At 50.3% G+C, this 18,803-nt stretch overlaps 1 protein-coding gene across 1 annotated transcript in view; it reads left to right on the top strand.

Annotated features, from left to right (window-relative positions):
* grm8a (glutamate receptor, metabotropic 8a) overlaps nt 1-18,679 on the top strand; it is a 61,431-nt gene extending 42,752 nt beyond the window's left edge. The window contains exons 5-8 of the mRNA XM_062483667.1: nt 588-727; nt 5,627-6,562; nt 16,183-16,432; nt 17,899-18,679. Coding sequence (XP_062339651.1) covers nt 588-727; nt 5,627-6,562; nt 16,183-16,432; nt 17,899-17,948 — 1,376 coding nt within the window. The 3' untranslated portion in view covers nt 17,949-18,679. The remainder of the gene's footprint in view (nt 1-587; nt 728-5,626; nt 6,563-16,182; nt 16,433-17,898) is intronic.
* The last annotated feature ends 124 nt before the right edge of the window (nt 18,680-18,803 follow it).

Genomic DNA, 18,803 nt, shown 5'->3' on the forward strand with positions numbered 1-18,803 from the left:
ACTGGGTACCTGGCTGGCCAGCCCGGACACAGTGTGTGTGCGTGTGTGTGTGTGTAAGCGGTGTAGGGGTTTGTCTATGAATCATGCATCACGCGCGTGTGTGTGCAGGGATCCTGGGTAATGGCTTTGCTCTGCCCCACAGGAGTGCTCCTCGTTCATTACCTCACGGCTGCACAATGCATCTGTCAACCACTCTCCCTCTTCATCCCCTCCCTTGTTCTCTCTCTCTCTCTTTCTCTCTCTCCCTCCCCCGCTCCTCGTTCACCTCCCAAAGAGAACATTCCGTCAGACGGCTCAGGCTCACAAAAACACCCAGACGGGAATTTCAATAACGCACCCCCCCCCCCTCCTCTCTCATGAGAGGCCCGCTTCGCTAACGTCTCTCTCTCTCTCTCTCTCTCTCTCTCTCTCTCTCTCTCTCTCTCTCTTCTCTCTCTCTCTGCTAACGTCTCTTGCTCTCTCTCTCTCTGCTAACGTCTCTCTCTCTCTCTCTCTCTCTCTCTCTCTCTCTCTCTCTCTCTCTTCATCTCTCTCTCTCTCTCTCTCTCTCTCTCTCTCTCTCTCCTGCTAACGTCTCTGTCTCACAGGAAGCGCCGGGACGCCGGTGGTGTTCAACGAGAACGGCGACGCCCCCGGCCGCTACGACATCTTCCAGTACCAGATCACCAACCGCTCCACCGCCGAGTACCGCGCCATCGGAACCTGGACCAACAAGCTGCATCTGGAAGTAAGAGCCACGTTTGACTTATCGACTGGCATACAGCACTGCGTGCGCGACATCTGCACGGTGTTTGTCTGTGTTGGACTCAACATGTATGAAAAGTCATAAAGAATGATAGAAACGATGACATTTGGGGTATAACCTGTTTACGCTCCTGTTTCGCCGGCGAGACAAAATGCTGCCTCCCCCTTCCTCAGTTACGACGCACTAAATTCTAACAAATATATTTTTTAGACGCTACACATGTTATACATCGTTGAAAGCTACGATTCTTGTGCTTCCATTGAAATAAACCAATTCAAGATCAAGTCGCCAATAGCAAGCAAAGTCAACGTCTTTTTCCGGTGAACATTCCTTCAACAATGCCAAAGAAAAAAGTTTGTACTCACCCTAAGTTGTTCAAATAGGTCCAGGTGTGCAAATCATGCCATCAAAACTTGATCTGCGTAAGTCCCAAGGGTTCAAAGTATCTAACCATGTAAGTAATTCGTCCAAATACAATGTTTTACGTTCATGAATAGCCATTATCTTTGTTCATTATGCAATGTTAGCCGACGGAAGAAACAACTTGTTCACATAAAAGTGTTATTTTCTCCGGTTTATCAACGGAGTATTTACAAAATGAAGGTCTCAAAATGTCCGTTGAACCCTCCCCTTTGATTGACACCTTGTTCGACCCAATAGGAGCTTCCATGCCCCGTTGACAGCCCTCTAAAGCCAACTAGTCTGTGCGTCCTGCCCCCCCCCCCCGCCCCCCCCCCCCCCCCCCCCCACACTCGTTCTAAACAAATTTCTCGAACTGGCTTCGACTGGCTCTGAAATTAGCTCGTTAGCCTTGTAGCTGACAGCTAGCTGAAAATGCCAATACCTCATTTGTATGCGTCTGTGGAGCCTTCAAAATAACAGTCGATTGCGCAATATGGTTGACAGAATCAGTGTTCTTTGTGCGCCAATCCTTGGAATCAGATAAAGCACTCCAATGTGTTCATGCTTCAGTTTTTGTGTTTCAGTATTACTAATTAGGGATTTAGCTATTATATATGATATTTCTAAGTACCAGAGATGGGCCAGAGATAACAATTATGAAAAATAATACCTTTTTATTTGACCTTGACCTTGGTTACAAAGGGTCATTTTGGAGTCTCCAAAAGACCCTTTTAGAAAATTCCTGGATGTACTCTTATAAAAACATGTGTCAAATATGAATATATTGTGGTATTATGTTTGACTTTTGATTTGAATTGGGTAAGGCTTCAACCTGTGGTCCAATTTAGTCTTCCAGATAATACCTACCACCTCTAGGCCTATTCAGGCCTCTGTTTTCAAAACAAAATCTAGGCGGAAATATAAATTTTCACTTTCCTTGTGTTCAAGCTTCTATTACTCAACACTAAAAGGACTGACAGGGGTCCTGACAACAGGGGACATAACTTCAGAGTGTCAGCTTTCAAAAGAGATCATTTACATGCATGTACTCCAAATGGTTCAAGAACAGCTTCCAATTTACTTTGGGTATGCTGTTTAGGCGTTTTCAGGCAAATTTAACAGGAACATGAAAAGGATAAGGAGCTAAGATATGAACACAGAACGGTGGAAAGGCTTTTCTGTGCTTGGGGGGGGGATGGGTACTTCCCCTCCGGCTGAATCGGTGTCAGGACGGGACGAGGACGAGACAGAGAGGGGCTGGTGGGACCTGGCTCTCTCCGGCTCCTAGCGTCTACTCAGATAATTGGGGTCAATCTTCTCACAATGTCCCTGAGTTGTTTCGGTGTTTGTGAGCGTGCGTGCGTGCACACGCGCGCGGGGGGGGGGGGGCCGCGCCCACACACACACCTCAGGCGTTTTCATTGGTTAGTGAAAGATATACACTCAGGACTTCATTAGGCAGCAGGAGGGAAGACGAGGAGACTAATGGGAGAGTAATGCTTACCGCCTGACTGACTGAGAAACCACACGCACGCGCACACACAGAAATAAATCACACGCGCACACCCTCGGAGAGAGAACATGTACACACGCTCTGACACTATCAAAACAACAGGTAGACTGAGCGTTCTCTAGGGGGAATAAATCAGCCTGTCCCAGTTGTGTGTGTGTGTGTGTGCGTGTGGAAGCCCGTGTGTGTGTGCGCGCGCGCGTGTGTGTTTCAGAGTCAGAGAGACGGTGTGTACGTGGGTTCAGAAAGTTGAGCGAGAGAGAGAGAGAGAGAGAGCAAACATGGCTTCTGCTTTCCCCCCCGCTCCGCACTGTTTCGCTGCATCTGCAGCATGACGTCGCCGTTATCCGCAAACGCAGTCGAATGCTCGTTGTTTAGTCGTCATTAGCTTCACCCCTGTCACACCCCACTCCTCAGGTCAATATTATCCGCGCGGGGGGGGGGGGTGGGGGGGGGGTGGACTGGACACACTCAAATTTTACCTGACATGCTTTTTTAAATATGGGCCCGATGCGTCTAATTAGTAGCAGGCTTCAGAGGGGGGGGTAGCATTCTTTTCTTCTTCTGTGGGGTAATTAAAAGCAGGCGAGGCCCCGCGCCTCCCTGTAATTTGTTTGGGGGAGCGTGTAATTTATGAGCTGCGGTTGGCGTTTAGGCACGAGCTTCTGCCCAGCGATGCAGAAAGAACCAACAAACAGAAGGGCAAAACGAAATAAAAAATACTAAAAATACACAAACAGCACAGGAAACAACCACAGCAACAGCCACAGGAACGACAACTCAACCATCTCGTACAATGAAGTTTGGCCAACTTGTGAAGTTTGACCCAGCGTTGATAAATAAACAAATTCTCTATTTTTGTATGTGTCGTCTCTTGGCAGATCCTTCCAGAGGCAAACAGATTATTCTAGTTTGGTTGTGCTGGACTGGTTTCTGTGTCCGTGTGAGAGAAAGAGAGACAAGTTCCATTTATCGAGCCCCCTTGGCCAGGGCCGTCGCTAGACCCTTTTTACTGGGGCATGTCCGCCAATATAAATCTGGTGTGCCCCAGTAATTTGTTTGGATTATTTTGGTTTTACCTATTAACTTTATTAGTCAGTGCATTCATTTAGATTGATAATCCCAGAAAAAGAAACACAGTATCCCAATCAACGCCTGCAGACTTCCATGTCGGTGAGCTCTTCTGTGCTTGCTGTAATAGCCACTGCAGCGCGCACACAAGTCCAGGTGTCGGACTCGGCACACAAGTCAGAATTGAAGTAGGCTAAGGAAACATCACAAAACTAAAGACAATTTCTCAATAATAGGCCAACCGATCATCTTATTTTGACTCAAACATAATAACAACATGAGACCAACATATTATATTAGCCTACATGAAGCTCAATTTTTTTTATCTGTATAAATATTGGCGTGCGTTCGCATGAACTATTGTCCCTAACCCTGGTAGGTATATGTCCCTACCAAATCTGATATCAAACTTGTATCCCTGCACTGTACATATAATGAGTAGGGGCCTGTGCCCCTACAAGTTTTATGTCTAGCAACGCGCCTGCCCTTGGCAATGCATAAACCACTGAGACTTAGTCCTCAGACATGCACACACATGCGCACACACACACACACACACACAGGCACACACACCAGACACCAGTGATGCCACGCGTTACTCTAATCTGACCACTTTTTTCAGTAACGAGTAATCTAACGCGTTACTATTTCCAAACCAGTAATCAGATTAAAGTTACTTGTCCAAGTCACTGTGCGTTACTATTTTGTCATTAATAGTAAAATATATATTTGATTTCTTCTTGCGTCTCTGGGAGTTAAGCCTATGCGACAATTAAGTCACGTTTTCAGCACGAGGGTCACGTCACGTGTATATACATAGACCTACCACTCAGCGACACAAACAACAATGTAGCAGGAGAGAGAGAGATGCGCATTTTCGAGTTGGAAATACATCACTATTTTGAGTATTTGTCAGCTAAAGATGGGAATATCAAGGTTCGTTGTACACTCTGTGCCGGTGGCGACAAAGTGCTATCAAGCTACAAAAACACAACGTCAAATTTGAAGAAACATTTGGAGTCGCAGCACTGCACAGTCAAACTTATAGAGACGTTCGATTTCATGCAGCGCCGCCGGTGCTGCATGAAGTCGAACGCACCTATTTTTATGTTGAGGTTACTTTTAAAATCAAGTAACTTGTACAGTAACTAAGTTACTTTTAAAATCAAGTAACTGTAACGTAACTAAGTTACTTTTTCAAAGTAACTCTGGCAACACTGCCAGACACACACACATGCACACACACACACACACAGATGTCCTATATTGCCAGATCTGATTACAATCTAAATGGCGCCAGCCACTTTGACTTCACTCCAACATTTCCTCTGCCAGCCTTACAGGGAGCAGCAGAAATCCAGCTTGTGCTAATTGTCCCCTCCCCCGCCCCGTAGCCTCCCAGTGTTCAAAGGAGCAGATCGGGTGCTGGAGTAAAGGAGCGGGTGGCCCTGTTGTCTGGTCTCACAGGGCCTGTCCAGCCCTGGTCCAAGGACAGTGAGAATCAAACTCTAGAACTCTGTCATGTATTCAGCGGCAGAATTGAAAAACCTGTTCAGCGACTGTCGTTGCAATCTCCAAAAAAGAAATGTTGGATTTGACGTAAAAGAAAAAGTGCGTTACCGTAATGCATTTACAGATAAAGGGGAATTAGTCGAGTGCCATAACCAAGTACTTAACCTAGTATAGAAAAAAAATAACTTAGCTGCGTGGAATCACTTTTTACACACACATATATATTTCTTTTTTTACGGTAAATCTATCCTTTTATTACAGTGAACGTGTGGAGCGACCACTCTCACGCCGACACGTCTTAGCCATCTCCGGCTTCTCTCCCCTCCTCATCTCTTCTTCTCTCTCCTGTCCCCCCCTCCCCCCTTCCCCCCCCCCCCCCCCCCAAGGTGGAGGCCATGCGGTGGCGGTCCGGCGACCCGTCCCTCCCGGCGTCGGTGTGCAGCGTGCCGTGCCGTCCCGGCGAGCGCAAGAAGGTGGTGAAGGGCGTGGCGTGCTGCTGGCACTGCGAGCGCTGCGAGGGCTACCACTTCCAGGCCAGCGAGTTCCTCTGCGAGCTCTGCCCGTACGAGCAGCGCCCCGACCGCAACCGCACCGCCTGCCAGCCCATCCCCGTCGTCAAGCTCGAGTGGCACTCGCCCTGGGCCGTGGTCCCCGTCTTCATCTCCGTCCTGGGCATCGTGGCCACCACCTTCGTGGTGGTCACCTTCGTGCGCCACAACGACACGCCCATCGTGCGGGCGTCGGGCCGCGAGATGAGCTACGTGCTGCTGACGGGAATCTTCCTGTGCTACGCCATCACCTTCCTGATGATCGCCGCGCCCGACGTGGGCGTGTGCTCGCTGCGCCGCGTCTTCCTGGGCCTGGGCATGTGCTTCAGCTACGCGGCGCTGCTCACCAAGACCAACCGCATCCACCGCATCTTCGAGCAGGGCCAGAAGTCGGTGACGGCGCCGCGCTTCATCTCGCCGGCGTCGCAGCTCGCCATCACCTCGTCGCTCATCTCCGTGCAGCTGCTGGGCGTGTTCGTGTGGTTCGCTGCCGACCCGCCGCACACGGTGGTGGACTACGGCGAGCAGCGCACGCAGGAGCCGGCGGCGGCGCGCGGCGTCCTCAAGTGCGACATCTCCGACCTGTCGCTCATCTGCTCGCTGGGCTACTCCATCCTGCTGATGGTCACGTGCACCGTGTACGCCATCAAGACCCGGGGCGTGCCCGAGACCTTCAACGAGGCCAAGCCCATCGGCTTCACCATGTACACCACCTGCATCATCTGGCTGGCCTTCATCCCCATCTTCTTCGGCACCTCGCAGTCGGCCGAGAGGGTGAGTGGGAGGGGTGTGTGTGTCTGTCTGTGTGTGTGTGTGTGTGTGTGTGTGTGAGACATGACTGTGTGTGAGGAAGAGAGCGGTGCTGGATGAGGTGTGGGCTTACGCAGTTTCCCTGAGAAAAAGATGAGAGGGGTTGAATTTAAGGAGAGCGTGTGTGTGGAACAGTGGGATGGATGTTTTGGTGGAGTGATTGAATATTGGGAGATACCAGATACCACTCTCTCCAAAGCCTCGTCTCTCCCACATGAATAGCAGAGGTCAGCCTGTCTGGGTGACTGCATCCACTGTCAGCACCAACATGGGACTCACTCTTGTCAGAGTTTGTGATTGATTGTGTGCGTGTGCCTCTGTGTGTGTGTTGATGTTCTAGTGTCTGTGTGTGTGTGTGTGTGTATTTAGGAAAGGCTTACTTGAATAAAACAGTGTAAATGGTCACTGGCACCTAAGTGTGTGTATGTTTGAGTACACAGTGTGTGGCTGTCTATATAGCAGGAGCTGTACAGTGTGCGTGTGTGTCCACAGCCTGTAGATAAACAATTCAGCTCAGCAGGGCTCAGGGGAAGTGCTTCCCCATCCTACAATAGGGTAATATAAAGTGTGTACATGCACACGAGGTGCGAACAATGGACCGTGTGGTTTTCTGTCTCACCATGTGTTGGTTTGTCACGGTTTTAGGTTACCATTGTTGAGGAACAAAGGCAGTATGTGATTTAGAAGTGGCACTGGTGAGGAGCGAAGGGGAAAGGAGGGAAGAGAAGGAGAGGAGAAGGAGAAGGAGAAGGAGAAGGAGAGGGAGAAGAGAAGGAGAATGAGAGGGAGAAGGAGAAGGAGAAGGAGAAGGAGAAGGAGAAGGAGAGGGAGAAGAGAAGGAGAGGAGAGGAGAGGAGAGGAGAAGGAGAAGGAGAAGGAGAAGGAGAAGGAGAGGAGAAGGAGAAGGAGAGGGAGAGGAGAGGAGAGGAGAGAAGGAGAGGAGAGGGAAAGGAGAGGAGAAGGAGAAGGAGAAGGAGAAGGAGAAGGAGAAGGAGAGGGAGAGGAGAGGAGAGGAGAGGGAGAGGGAGAGGAGGGGAGGAAAAGAGAGGACAGGAAGGGGAGAGGAAAGAGAGATGAAGGGGAGAGGAGAGAATAAGACAGGGGAGACGATGGCAGAGGCGTGAGGAGGGAAGGGGAGGGGAGGAAACAATACAAGAGGGGAAGGGAGGAGAGGAGAAAAGGTAAAGAGGATAGAGGAAGAAGGGGGGGGGGAGAAGGTGGGGGCAGGAGCTGATCAAAAAATAGAAGTGAAGAAGAGGAGACGTGCATCGCCACCCCCCCCCCCTTCCCCCCCTTCCCCCCCTCTACCCCCCCCACCCCTCCGCCCCCCCACCCCTCCGCCCCCCCACCCCTCCGCCTGAGACAGATTCTCATTAAAGCATCATTACCCGTTTACTGCTCTCCTCTCCTTCTCCTCCTCTGTTCTCCTCCCTCCGTCAGCTCGCAAGCTGACACTCTCTCTCCCGGATCTCCCAATTAGACACCAGGCAAACAGCGTGGCACACTTTTCAGCTCCGGAGTGGCAGGGTAGGAGTGAAGTCCTCCAAAAAACAACAGCAAACAGCTTTTGTTTTCCTTTGCTTGGCTGCGCGCACACTGCACACACACACACACACACACACAGGCGGGCAGGCACATGCAGTACAGCGATAGACACACCCAGTTACGGAGCCACACACCAATGCAGGAACGCAAACAAATACAACCACAGGAAACAAAAGGACATGCTCAAACCCATACAACAAGACACAAACAAAAGGAAAGGTAGATTTGGAGCTGTAGACATTCAGGGGAGACAAAAACGGAATTCTAAATAGTATGATTGAGCAAATCCCTTTGAAGTCAGTATGTTGGCTGAGTTTGGTATTCTGACACACCGGATGAGGTGAATTCAATAGACCTGCAGACATGACAGTCTTAAGGAAGAGTCCATATGAGAGTAGGTTTGCTGGAGGTTCTTAGCCAATGCGACGCGAGCATTTCCCCCTCGCTAAACGCAACGCGTTCAGAAGGTGGAACGCGCAGCCGGCAAACGTTTCGACGCTGACAGCGTAGGTGTTCAGACGCTTAAGTTATCCTCAGAGAACACGTCGAGACGACACTGAGACGACACTGCTCTTGGAAAGCATCATCTCCTTCATCCCCGCTCCGAGGGAGCGCATGCGTGTGCGCGTTCACTTCACGGGGGTGTGAAAGAACGTCGTGCACTTTGACATTTACAGTCGATCACGCTCAATGAGCACAAACACCTTTACTCTTTAGACGGGCCATAGCCACATTAGAGGAGCGAGTTAATACGACTCAATAGATACAGTTTTTCACAATTGCTAAAACACATTCTTGAAACAGTCACACATTTTCTCAAAACTGTAAACACAAAACCTCATCTTCAAGCACTATTTACAAAACCTCTGAATTCTCTTGCAAAATGAAACTTTAAAAACAGATTTACCTGTGCTCAAAATCAAACACTGCTCTCAAATCATAAACAAAGTGATCAAAATGATATACACTATCAAGCAGTCAGTAAACAATACCCCCAAAAAATGAAAACACATTGTTCAAAACATATAGTTCTCAAGGAGAAGTACATTTTTACGTAATCTCAAAACAAATTTCATATTTATCCGTCATTGTCTTTTGATGAACGACAACATGTTCTATCATAGTAGCTCAAAATGTATCAGAAATTACTACTCTGCTTTGCTCTTTGCAATTTTTTTTGTTCTTTCTCCTCCTTGTACCCCTATACAGTACTGTACCCTGCATCTCACTGCTAACAACTCACTCTTGTTCTTTGTTGATATGAACCTGCAACCAGTCCAAATCTATTGAGCACTCAGTACTGTTACTGTAACAAATGGAAAGCACAATGTTCAGGGCCATACAATTTGTTCATTGTACAGTATACAGCCTACAATGCACTGTACTACAGTATACAATACTACAGTAAAAGGGACAAAAATCTAAGGAGTAAACATGTGATCAATGTGCTTCTTCTTGTCTTTGGGCTGGGTCAGGCCAGAGCACTTTGTCGACATCACAAGCAATATTTTCCCAACTTCAACAACCTGTTTGCTCTCTGAACTGGCTTATATTGGTTGTGTCACATCATTTGAAAAAAGTTAAATCAAGTTTGAGTGTTGTGTTTTGTCAATGACATGTTTTCTCTATTTGTATTTGATTGTTGCCATTTGTGTTTACCAGTATGGTAAACAAGAGAGAGAGAGAGAGAGAGAGAGAGAGAGAGAGAGAGAGAGAGAGAGAGAGATGAGAGAGAGAGAGAGAGAGAGAAACGGCATGAGGGAGAGATGTAAGAGAACGAAACAGAGAAGGAAGAACCAAACAGAACCCCTGAACACAACCTGTTTGCTCTCTGAACTGGCTTATATTGGTTGTGTCACATCATTTGAAAAAAGTTAAATCAAGTTTGAGTGGTTGTGTTTTGTCAATGACATGTTTTCTCTATTTGTATTTGATTGTTGCCATTTGTGTTTACCAGTATGGTAAACACGAGAGAGAGAGAGAGAGAGAGAGAGAGAGAGAGAGAGAGAGAGAGAGAGAGAGAGAGAGAGAGAGAGAGAGAGAGAGAGAGAGAGAGAGAGAGAGAAACGGCATGAGGGAGAGATGTAAGAGAACGAAACAGAGAAGGAAGAACCAAACAGAACCCCTGAACACAACCTTCCAACAGAGATAATCTCTTCCAACTGGATTCACTGTAGTGCTTTTCCAATTAAACCCAAAACACCTTCAACAGAAAGTGCGCAAGAAATGCATGAGGATTGCCGTATGTGAGTGTGTATATTTGATTGCCTGTGTGGTTGGGTGCCTGTGTGTGTGTGTACTGTGAATGTATGTGTGTGTGAGACAGATTACATTGCCTGGATGTGTGTGTGAGTACTGTGAATATGTGTGTTTGTGTGTGTGCACTGTGCATGTATGTGTGCGAGTACTGTGAGTGTGTGTGTGAATACTGTGTATATATGTGTGTGTGTACTGTGTCTGTGTGTACTGTGTCTGTGTGTGTGTCTACTGTGTCTGTGTGTGTGTGTGTCAGTACCGCGTATGTGAGTGACCTTTAACATGCTGATATCAATCTCTCATTTACCCTCCCGCTCTCCTGAATGCAGGGTAAATGCACGGGGCCGAGCTGATCCCCGTGCAGGTAACGGGCCCGGCCGTTCGTCATCCTCCTCTCAGAGATTTTAATCTGAATATAGGATCTATTATCTGAATGAGGGGGAGACCGCCCAGGTCTTTACCGGGAGAGAGGAGCACGGCCATCAATTCAACATAATCTGACTGGACTGGGCTCTCACCGGCCTGCTCTCTGCTGTACTGTGGAGAGAGAGGGGGGGGGAGGAGAGAGAGAGAGAGAGAGAGAGAGAGAGAGAGAGAGAGAGAGAGAGAGAGAGAGAGATTAATACTTTAATTAATTAATAATTTCAATAAAGTAGTAGAAGAAGAGGGAGGGATGGAAGGAAACTGAGTAAGGGAGAGAAAAGGCACGGAGAAGAGCAGAAAAGGCAATGTTCCAGATAAGGAGGGGATGCAAAGGATAGAGGAGAAGAAGCCAGCAAAGGTCAACAATAGGCAAGCACGAGAGCAGGGGAAACAACGAAGGAGAGAGAGCAACATCGCCAGCGATGTTGTCTTAGCAGAGGTTGTAATGGGCATTTGACCACCTCAAAACACTCCCTCAAACCTAGACGTACAACCAAAAACACCTGCTTGCCGCTATCCCCTAAGTGAGACGGCTGGCATGGTCATTGTAAGAATGTATGGTTAGAATCCATCCTACTGTAGAGAGTCACCGAACAATTTTGGAGATTTCCTCCTTGTGAAAGATTGGGCTGCTGCTTCCGTCTGCGCTGGTTCACACACACACACACACACACACACACACACACACACACACACACACACACACACACAACCACACTCTTCCTGCTGGAACACACACACACACACTCTCTCTCCTCCGTTGCACACTCCATCCCTCCCCTGGCATTACACTCTCCCTTCTCACACACACAAACACGGCATCATGATTTAATGATGAGCGGCTATCTTTTGCTCCATTGGCCTATTAACTAAATCCCGCCCTGCTCTCTCTCTCTCCCTTCCCCCCGGAACGTACACGAGCACACGCACTCAGGTCACACGCTCGCGGAAACAAAGTGCACTCTACCGAGACACAACTAAGCTTAGCAGAGCTACAAGGTCATAAAAGAGGTCCGAGTTTCCAAAGTATCATTACTGTCCAGACAAACTGTTCATTCAGGATGTTATCACAGTCCATGTCCACCATCCACTGTATATGACGAACGAGGGAATTCACAAGCAGACAAATGAAAGTGCGACGTGTACAAAATGGGGAGATTTTTTTTGGGCAACGACGCATTTCGCAACACACACCAGTGTCTCTTCATCTGTGCGTCTTTCACGCTGGTCGCTCTCTGTAGTCGTGGATACCGCCGCCGTTCTCTTCTTCGTCTCACGACACCATTTATTGTGTCATTTGTCGTGTCGCACTGAAAACTCCCACCACGCGGGTTGTAACCCGACCCAAGTGATTAAAAAGATGAACAGTTCCGGGGGGGGGGGGGAGAGAAGTCGATGAGAGGTCGATGGGGGCTGGACTCCAAATGCGTCGGGAATGAGTTTAGGACCCCGAGGCGGTCGGCGAAGTCACCTCGTAAAAAAAAAATGAAAAAAAGGAACCTTTTTTGAGGCCAGGCCCCTTCTCAAGGGCACCTCCTGAACTCATTACCCAAAGGCAAGGGAGGGAATGTTAAATGACACCGAGCAGGCGGCGTGGGCGCGGGGGCGAGAAAGAGAGCAAGAGAGGAAGGGAAGCCGAGCACGGAGCCGCGCGGTCGGTCGTCACGGCGACGGTGTTGGAGGGGGGGGGCAGCACATCCGATTGAACACGGGTGGCGTGGGAGGGGCTCCAAGTACGATATCGAGTGTGCAAAGTGTGCGTAAATTGAGTGAATGGAGTGAACGGCTCCAGGTCCTCCACCCTGGTATACTATGACCACCTCATCTGACCCACCACACCACACCACACCGGCTATTCCTGTATCCTTGCAGGGGGAGGAGGTATCTTGAATGGTGAGCTTCGGGGGAGAAGTGAGTGAAGTGATGTAACGGTATAGAAACCGTCTCTGCTCTGGAGAGGTTCATGTTTACAAGAGTTTGTGCAGAAAGACTCTGCCCGCAACAGCAACACAGACGTAGTGTCGCCCTGCAATCCCAAAATGCATGCGGTACTTGAAATAACGGCAGGCTTACAAAGTGTGTGTGTGTGTGTGTGTGTGTCCCAAGAGTTTGGAATCCGACGTAACAACTTGGTGAAGGACCTTGGTGGTAATGGGAGACCATTGTGAGGTGATAAGAAACACTCCTTCAATCCAGCTCTGGGTTTAGAGCTCTCAAGAGCAATTCCCTTCTCCTTGTCATAATATCTGTGTGATGAGTATTGAGTGTGTGTGTGTGTGTGTGCGTGTGTGTGATACAAACCTCTGCTTGTTACTGTAATGCTCTCAATGATGTAGCAATGCCTCCCATATCCCAGCCCATGTCCTCCAGTCTAGACAAAGACAATTATGTACCAGACACTTGTAATATAAAGTGGATCGTATCGAATACGCCGGAGGCAGGGTAAGCGTGTGCGCGTGCGTGGCGTGTTATCCAACAGGAGTTGTATTCGAGACATACAGCCAGAGAGCTACACCCTCGTCCCTCGCTCCTCCATCTGAGTTCCTTCTCTGTTTGTGCCTTTCACCCCCCCCCCCTCTCTCTCTCTCTCTCTCTCTTTCCCCGATCATCTTCTTTTAAATCCTTTCTTTCCTTCTTCCCATTCCTCTGTCTGTTCCCTCCCTGTCTCTTCCCCTCCTCCCCTTCCGCTCCGTCCATTCCCCCCCCTCCCCCCTCCAGCACCCCTCCCCCCCTCCAGCACCCCTCCCCTCCTCCTCCCCTTCCTCTGCTGCTCTTTCCATCTTCCCCTCTCTCGTTAGGTCTCTTCTGTCTATCCTGGGGTGACCCGGTTCTAAGCAGGTGATAGAGAGTGGACTTCAGAAGGCCTGTGGATGGATGGATCCAACGACACACACACACACACATTCTCTCTCTCTCTCTCACACACACACACACACACACACACTCACAAACACACACACTCGCACACACTCTCACACTCTCCTTCTGTCTATGGATGAATGTTGCACTGGAGCGTGCCTAATCGCCTGCTCTCTGTTTGACTTTGTTAGGGGAAATAAACACACACATACACACACACACACAGAAGCTTAGGCAGCAAGAGACATATTCGCTGTGGATGTGTTATGTTACCTGGACAGGCAGGAAGGCAGTGTGTGTGTGTGTGTGTGGGTGTGTGTGTGTGAGTGTGTGTGTGTGTCTCTCGTAGCGTCTGTTGTAGATGTCTCCATAGCTCAGTGGTCCAGGGTGTCGTACTGTGGACTTCTGTCTCCACTGTTTAGCCAGAGAGCTGCAGCACACTGCTAGAAAGAAGGGATTGGGACTCTCTCCTCCTCTCCTCCCGCTCACTTTCGATCTCACTGTTCTTCTCTATAACGCCCCCCCCCCCCCCCCTTCTCACCATCTCTGTATCTCTCAAGACGACGGTTGTGTCCAATCTTGTAGCCCCTCCGTCACCTGTCAGTGTTTCCAAGGTTGACCCCCCCCCCCCTCCCCCCCATCCTATCCCTTCCATCCATCGTTTCCACCTCGCCCACTTTCTCTCCTCCTCCCCCCTCCTCCTCTCCCCCCGCCACCCCTCCTCGCCCCCGTTTGCGATCTTGCTTTTGACCGCACGCCCTGCTATTATCTCCGACGCGACACACGTGCCCCACAGACGCATTGGCACGTGCCCCCGCCCACACGCACACTCTGATTGGATGACAAGTGCTCCTGATAGCTGTAGCGATGTTCTATAACTGTTACTGGGTCTTTCTTCTCTCCACGCGATCCTCTACTGGTACACCCTGTACTGAGCTAACGTGTGTGTGTGTGTCTGAATGTGTGTGTGTGTGTGAGTGATGTCACAGTGCTTGTGTGACCTAGGCGACTATGAGTATGTGAAGATATATAGCTCACGCCTAGGTGTGTGAGGCTAACTTCAGCTGACAGGCATTAACTGAGCATCAATGACCTGGTAGCACACACACACACACACACACACTCCACAGGGCTGGCCTGCAGAGGACTAGTCACACACCAGCAGCAAAGTCTGAACGCTTGTCACGCACCCACACACATCCATGAGCAAAGACACCACAGGCACACTCACTCACGTGGGCGTGAGCACACACACACAATCACACAAACAAACCCACACAAACACACACACACACCCCTTATCTGAATCCCTCAGGGATGCCTTGAGAGCGACGCCGTCGAGTGACAAGATAGGAGCGTGAGAAGATATCATGCCCTGTCGTACCAAATAATGCATGCCCTCAGCTTGGCGCTGTACAAGGCATTCATATCAGTGGCGTCCTAAGTGCTTCTAACTCTCGGCCCTCGCCCCTGGTCGGGCCGTCTGCCTGTCCGGCTTCTGTCACTGGGCTGTTAGCGAATTCAGCAGGCATATTTCTCCCTTTCACTCTCTCTGTCTCTGTCTCTGTCTCTCTCTGTCTCTCTCTGTCTCTCTCTCTCTCTCTCTCTCTCTCTCTCTCTCTCTCTCTCTGTGTCTCTCTGTCTCTCTCTAGCTCTGTCTGGGACTGGCTCGCCGTCCTTTCTAGGGGAAGGACCGCGTATCTCCCCCCGCCGGTCTCCCTATCGCTGGTCTGAGAGTGGGAGTGTTTGCGTGGCCAGACACCCACACCCCCACGCACAATACAACACTTGAATATCCCCCCCTTCTCCTTGTTCCTCATTAAGAGGGAGATCCAGGGGATGAGTGTGTACACGTGGAACCCGTTCCCTCCTGGAGACTGTTGTTGTTTGCTCCGCGAGCGGAACGCCGGTATCCAAGCGTGACCGGCCATCTGCAAACAGATGCTCCCTCCGATGGGTACCAGACGCGCACACGCGCGCGGCAGCGCCTCGCTGGGAGGAACCCCTCAGAATGTGTGTGTGTGTGTGTGTGTGTGAGGAAGGGGACAGGTGGGGGGGCGTTGACTTATCCACCAGTCCAGCCAGGTGATGAGAACGGAGAACGACAAGGTATAATGGGCAAATGAACTGACATCTGTGCCTCTCTCTCTCTCTCTCTCTCTCTCTCTCTCTCTCTCTCTCTCTCTCTCTCTCTCTCCTTCTCTCTCTACCTTTTTCCCTGCCCCATCTCTCTGTGTACGCGTCACCTCTCCCTTTTCTCTCTCATTTCCGACTCTCCCGCCTCACCTCGCTCTCTCCCCCTTTTTTGATCGACCTGTTGGGTTCCAAACCTCTCCATCTCCCTGCCCGTCTCTCCCTTTCTCGATCTCTCCCCCTCCCTACCCGTCGCTCCCTTTCTCGATCGCTTCTCCTTTCTCCCCACCTCTCTCCCTGTCTCTTTCCTGTCCCCCGTCTCTCCCTTTCTCCATCTCTCCCCCCCCCCCCCCTCCCCCCTCCTCCAGATGTACATCCAGACCACCACCCTGACCATCTCCCTGAGCCTGAGCGCCTCCGTCTCCCTGGGAATGCTCTACATGCCCAAGGTATACGTCATCCTGCTCCACCCCGAGCAGAACATCCCCAAGCGCAAGCGCAGCTTCAAGGCCATCGTGACGGCCGCCGCCATGACGGGCAAGCTGGCGGGCTCCAAGGGCGGCGACCGGCCCAACGGCGAGGTGAAGACGGAGCTCTGCGAGAGCATGGAGACCAACAGTGAGTAAGCGGACACAATGTTTTCTACCTACACATATCTTGGATTTCTTTGAAACGGGCGAGGATTTTCGACGTGCCGACTCGCGTACACGACGGTAGACATGGCAGCTCGCAAGCAAGCGGCTCGTGCGTTCCACGTCCAAGTCGAACGTGGCTAAGTGCCTCGGCGAATCCCGACTGGTTCGTTTAATTGTCACGCCGAGGATGCTGTTTTGGAGGCGAGGAAGAATTTTTACAGCTGCCGTTTTTTTTTGTGTGTGTGTTTTTTTTTTACAGACTTAACAAAGCAGTCAGACTGGAAGAACTTGTTTGATACAGCGATGCCAAAATTCGCTTTCCAATCCCGTCAGCAAACCGATCTCACTTCGAAGCACTTTGCTCTGCTCGCACCCCCCCCCCCCCACACTAGCTCCACCAGCGTGTGGAGGGAAATCTTTTTTCCTGACTTTCCTTTTCTTTTGCGGGGGCCCACGAAATACGAAATAAGAATAACAACCCGTCACGGTGAAGCAGTGTTGCTAGACGACAGGTTTTCGGCTTTTCTGTTGTCGCGGTAATTAAACGGATCCCTTTGTACCGGCGCGCCAGGTGTGTAATTCCTTGTTACAGCTGGGGAGCCTGACGTTCCCACAGGCCCCGCTCGCCGCGTCAGCATTTTTCCGCCTCCACCCTCCCTCCCCCCTCCACCCCGTCTCCACCCCGTCTGCCGGGTGAAAACAGCGCGCGGGGGGGTCACAGTTCATTTAGTCGCCCATTAGCGAAACCCGCTGACTGGACTCCGAAGAGTGTAATGTAATTCTGCCAACAAGTGAGTTATTTTTTTTCGAAGACTCTCTCCTACTTTTGCCCGCCGACGTTTCGCCCGGTGACGCTTCTGTGAGATTCCGACCGTGTGTTGTTTGTTGTAGGGAGAAGCGGAGGGGGGGGGGGGGGGGGGAGGGGGCTGGTTGGAGTGGGAGCAGGCGGGTGGGTGGGCGCGGGGAAACGCTGGCATTTCCAGTGGAGCGGTCCTGGGGAGGAGAAGCTGCGACAGGTGCAGAGGCTGGCTCACAGCAGCCGTGCAGTGGAGCAGATAAGGTCTGTTTCTTTAATAACTCTGGTCTGTCTCTCTTTCTCTGTTCTCTCCTCATCCCCCCCATCTCTGCTCACTGCCCCCCCCCCCCTCTCTCACCGTCCAATCTCTTCCGTGCCCGTCTCTTTCTTTCCCTGTCTTCTGTCTCTCCATCTCTCCTACCCCTTTCCTCTCTTCCTTCCCCTCCATCAATCCCTCCCCTCTTTCCTCTCTTCCCTCCCCTCCAACTCTCACCCCCCCCGGTCTTCCCTCCCCTCCAACTCTCACCCCCCCGGTCTTCCCTCCCCTCCATCTCTCACCCCCCCGGTCTTCCCTCCCCTCCATCTCTCACCCCCCCGGTCTTCCCTCCCCTCCATCTCTCCCCCTCCCCCTTCTGTTCCTCCACCCTCTGCAGCCTCATCAACTAAGACAACCTACGTCAGCTACAGTAACCATGCCATCTGATGGGGATCCAGGCAGGACGGAGAGGAAGAGGTGGGCCTCCCGGGGGTGGGGTGGGACCACCCCGAAAGTAACTGTCACACGCAGCTGATTGGCTGACTGGATGATGGACACAGGGGGCCCCCGCTGGGCAACCAAGCATGAGACATTTTGTATTGTTCCGCATCCAAACCCCTCCCACGACCGCAGAGAGGCGGGGCCACACAGACCAACAGCCAATCAGTGTGTCTTGTCTCCTGCCGTTCCTAGCACAATGGCCCAATCACAAACTGTTCATGAAGAGACTGAAACTGAAGAAAAAAGAGCTGTGGGCCACACGGTCCACTTTTATCTACATCTGGAATAAAGAAAAAAAATATACGACAAAACAAAAGAAAAAAAACATGACAAAACAAAAGAAATTCAAACAGTGTAAACGTTATATAAAAAGGGGATGCAAGGGAAAAGACATTTAAGAGAACAAAGTTTTAAAAGAATTCTAAAAGAAAACAAATAGGAACCTATGCGACTGGATTATGTTTGTTGTTATTCTACCTGTAAGTATTTTTGTGATTGTGAAGATGTTTTCATCCTCGTCCCATGTGGTGCGACCTTGCATTCAAGATGATGCTGTCCCCTGTGCCAGCTCGTTGGATTGTAGCCTTGGGTTGTGAATCTGTCAATGCCATGGTTGAAGCATGCCAGTTTTTTATACAAATGATTTATTTATAATAAAGGAATGTTTTGCAAATGTGTAGATTTGTTTGCGAGTCCTTTTGAGGCGTGTGGCTGACTGTAGGTGCATCCAATATCAACCTCGCTTCCTGAACTAAGCATTGTTCAATGTTCCCTAGAAGATTCGCTATTCAGTCTGCTCCA

Source organism: Osmerus eperlanus, chromosome 17 (genome assembly GCF_963692335.1).
Source record: "Osmerus eperlanus chromosome 17, fOsmEpe2.1, whole genome shotgun sequence".
NCBI classification, from domain to species: Eukaryota; Metazoa; Chordata; class Actinopteri; order Osmeriformes; family Osmeridae; genus Osmerus; species Osmerus eperlanus.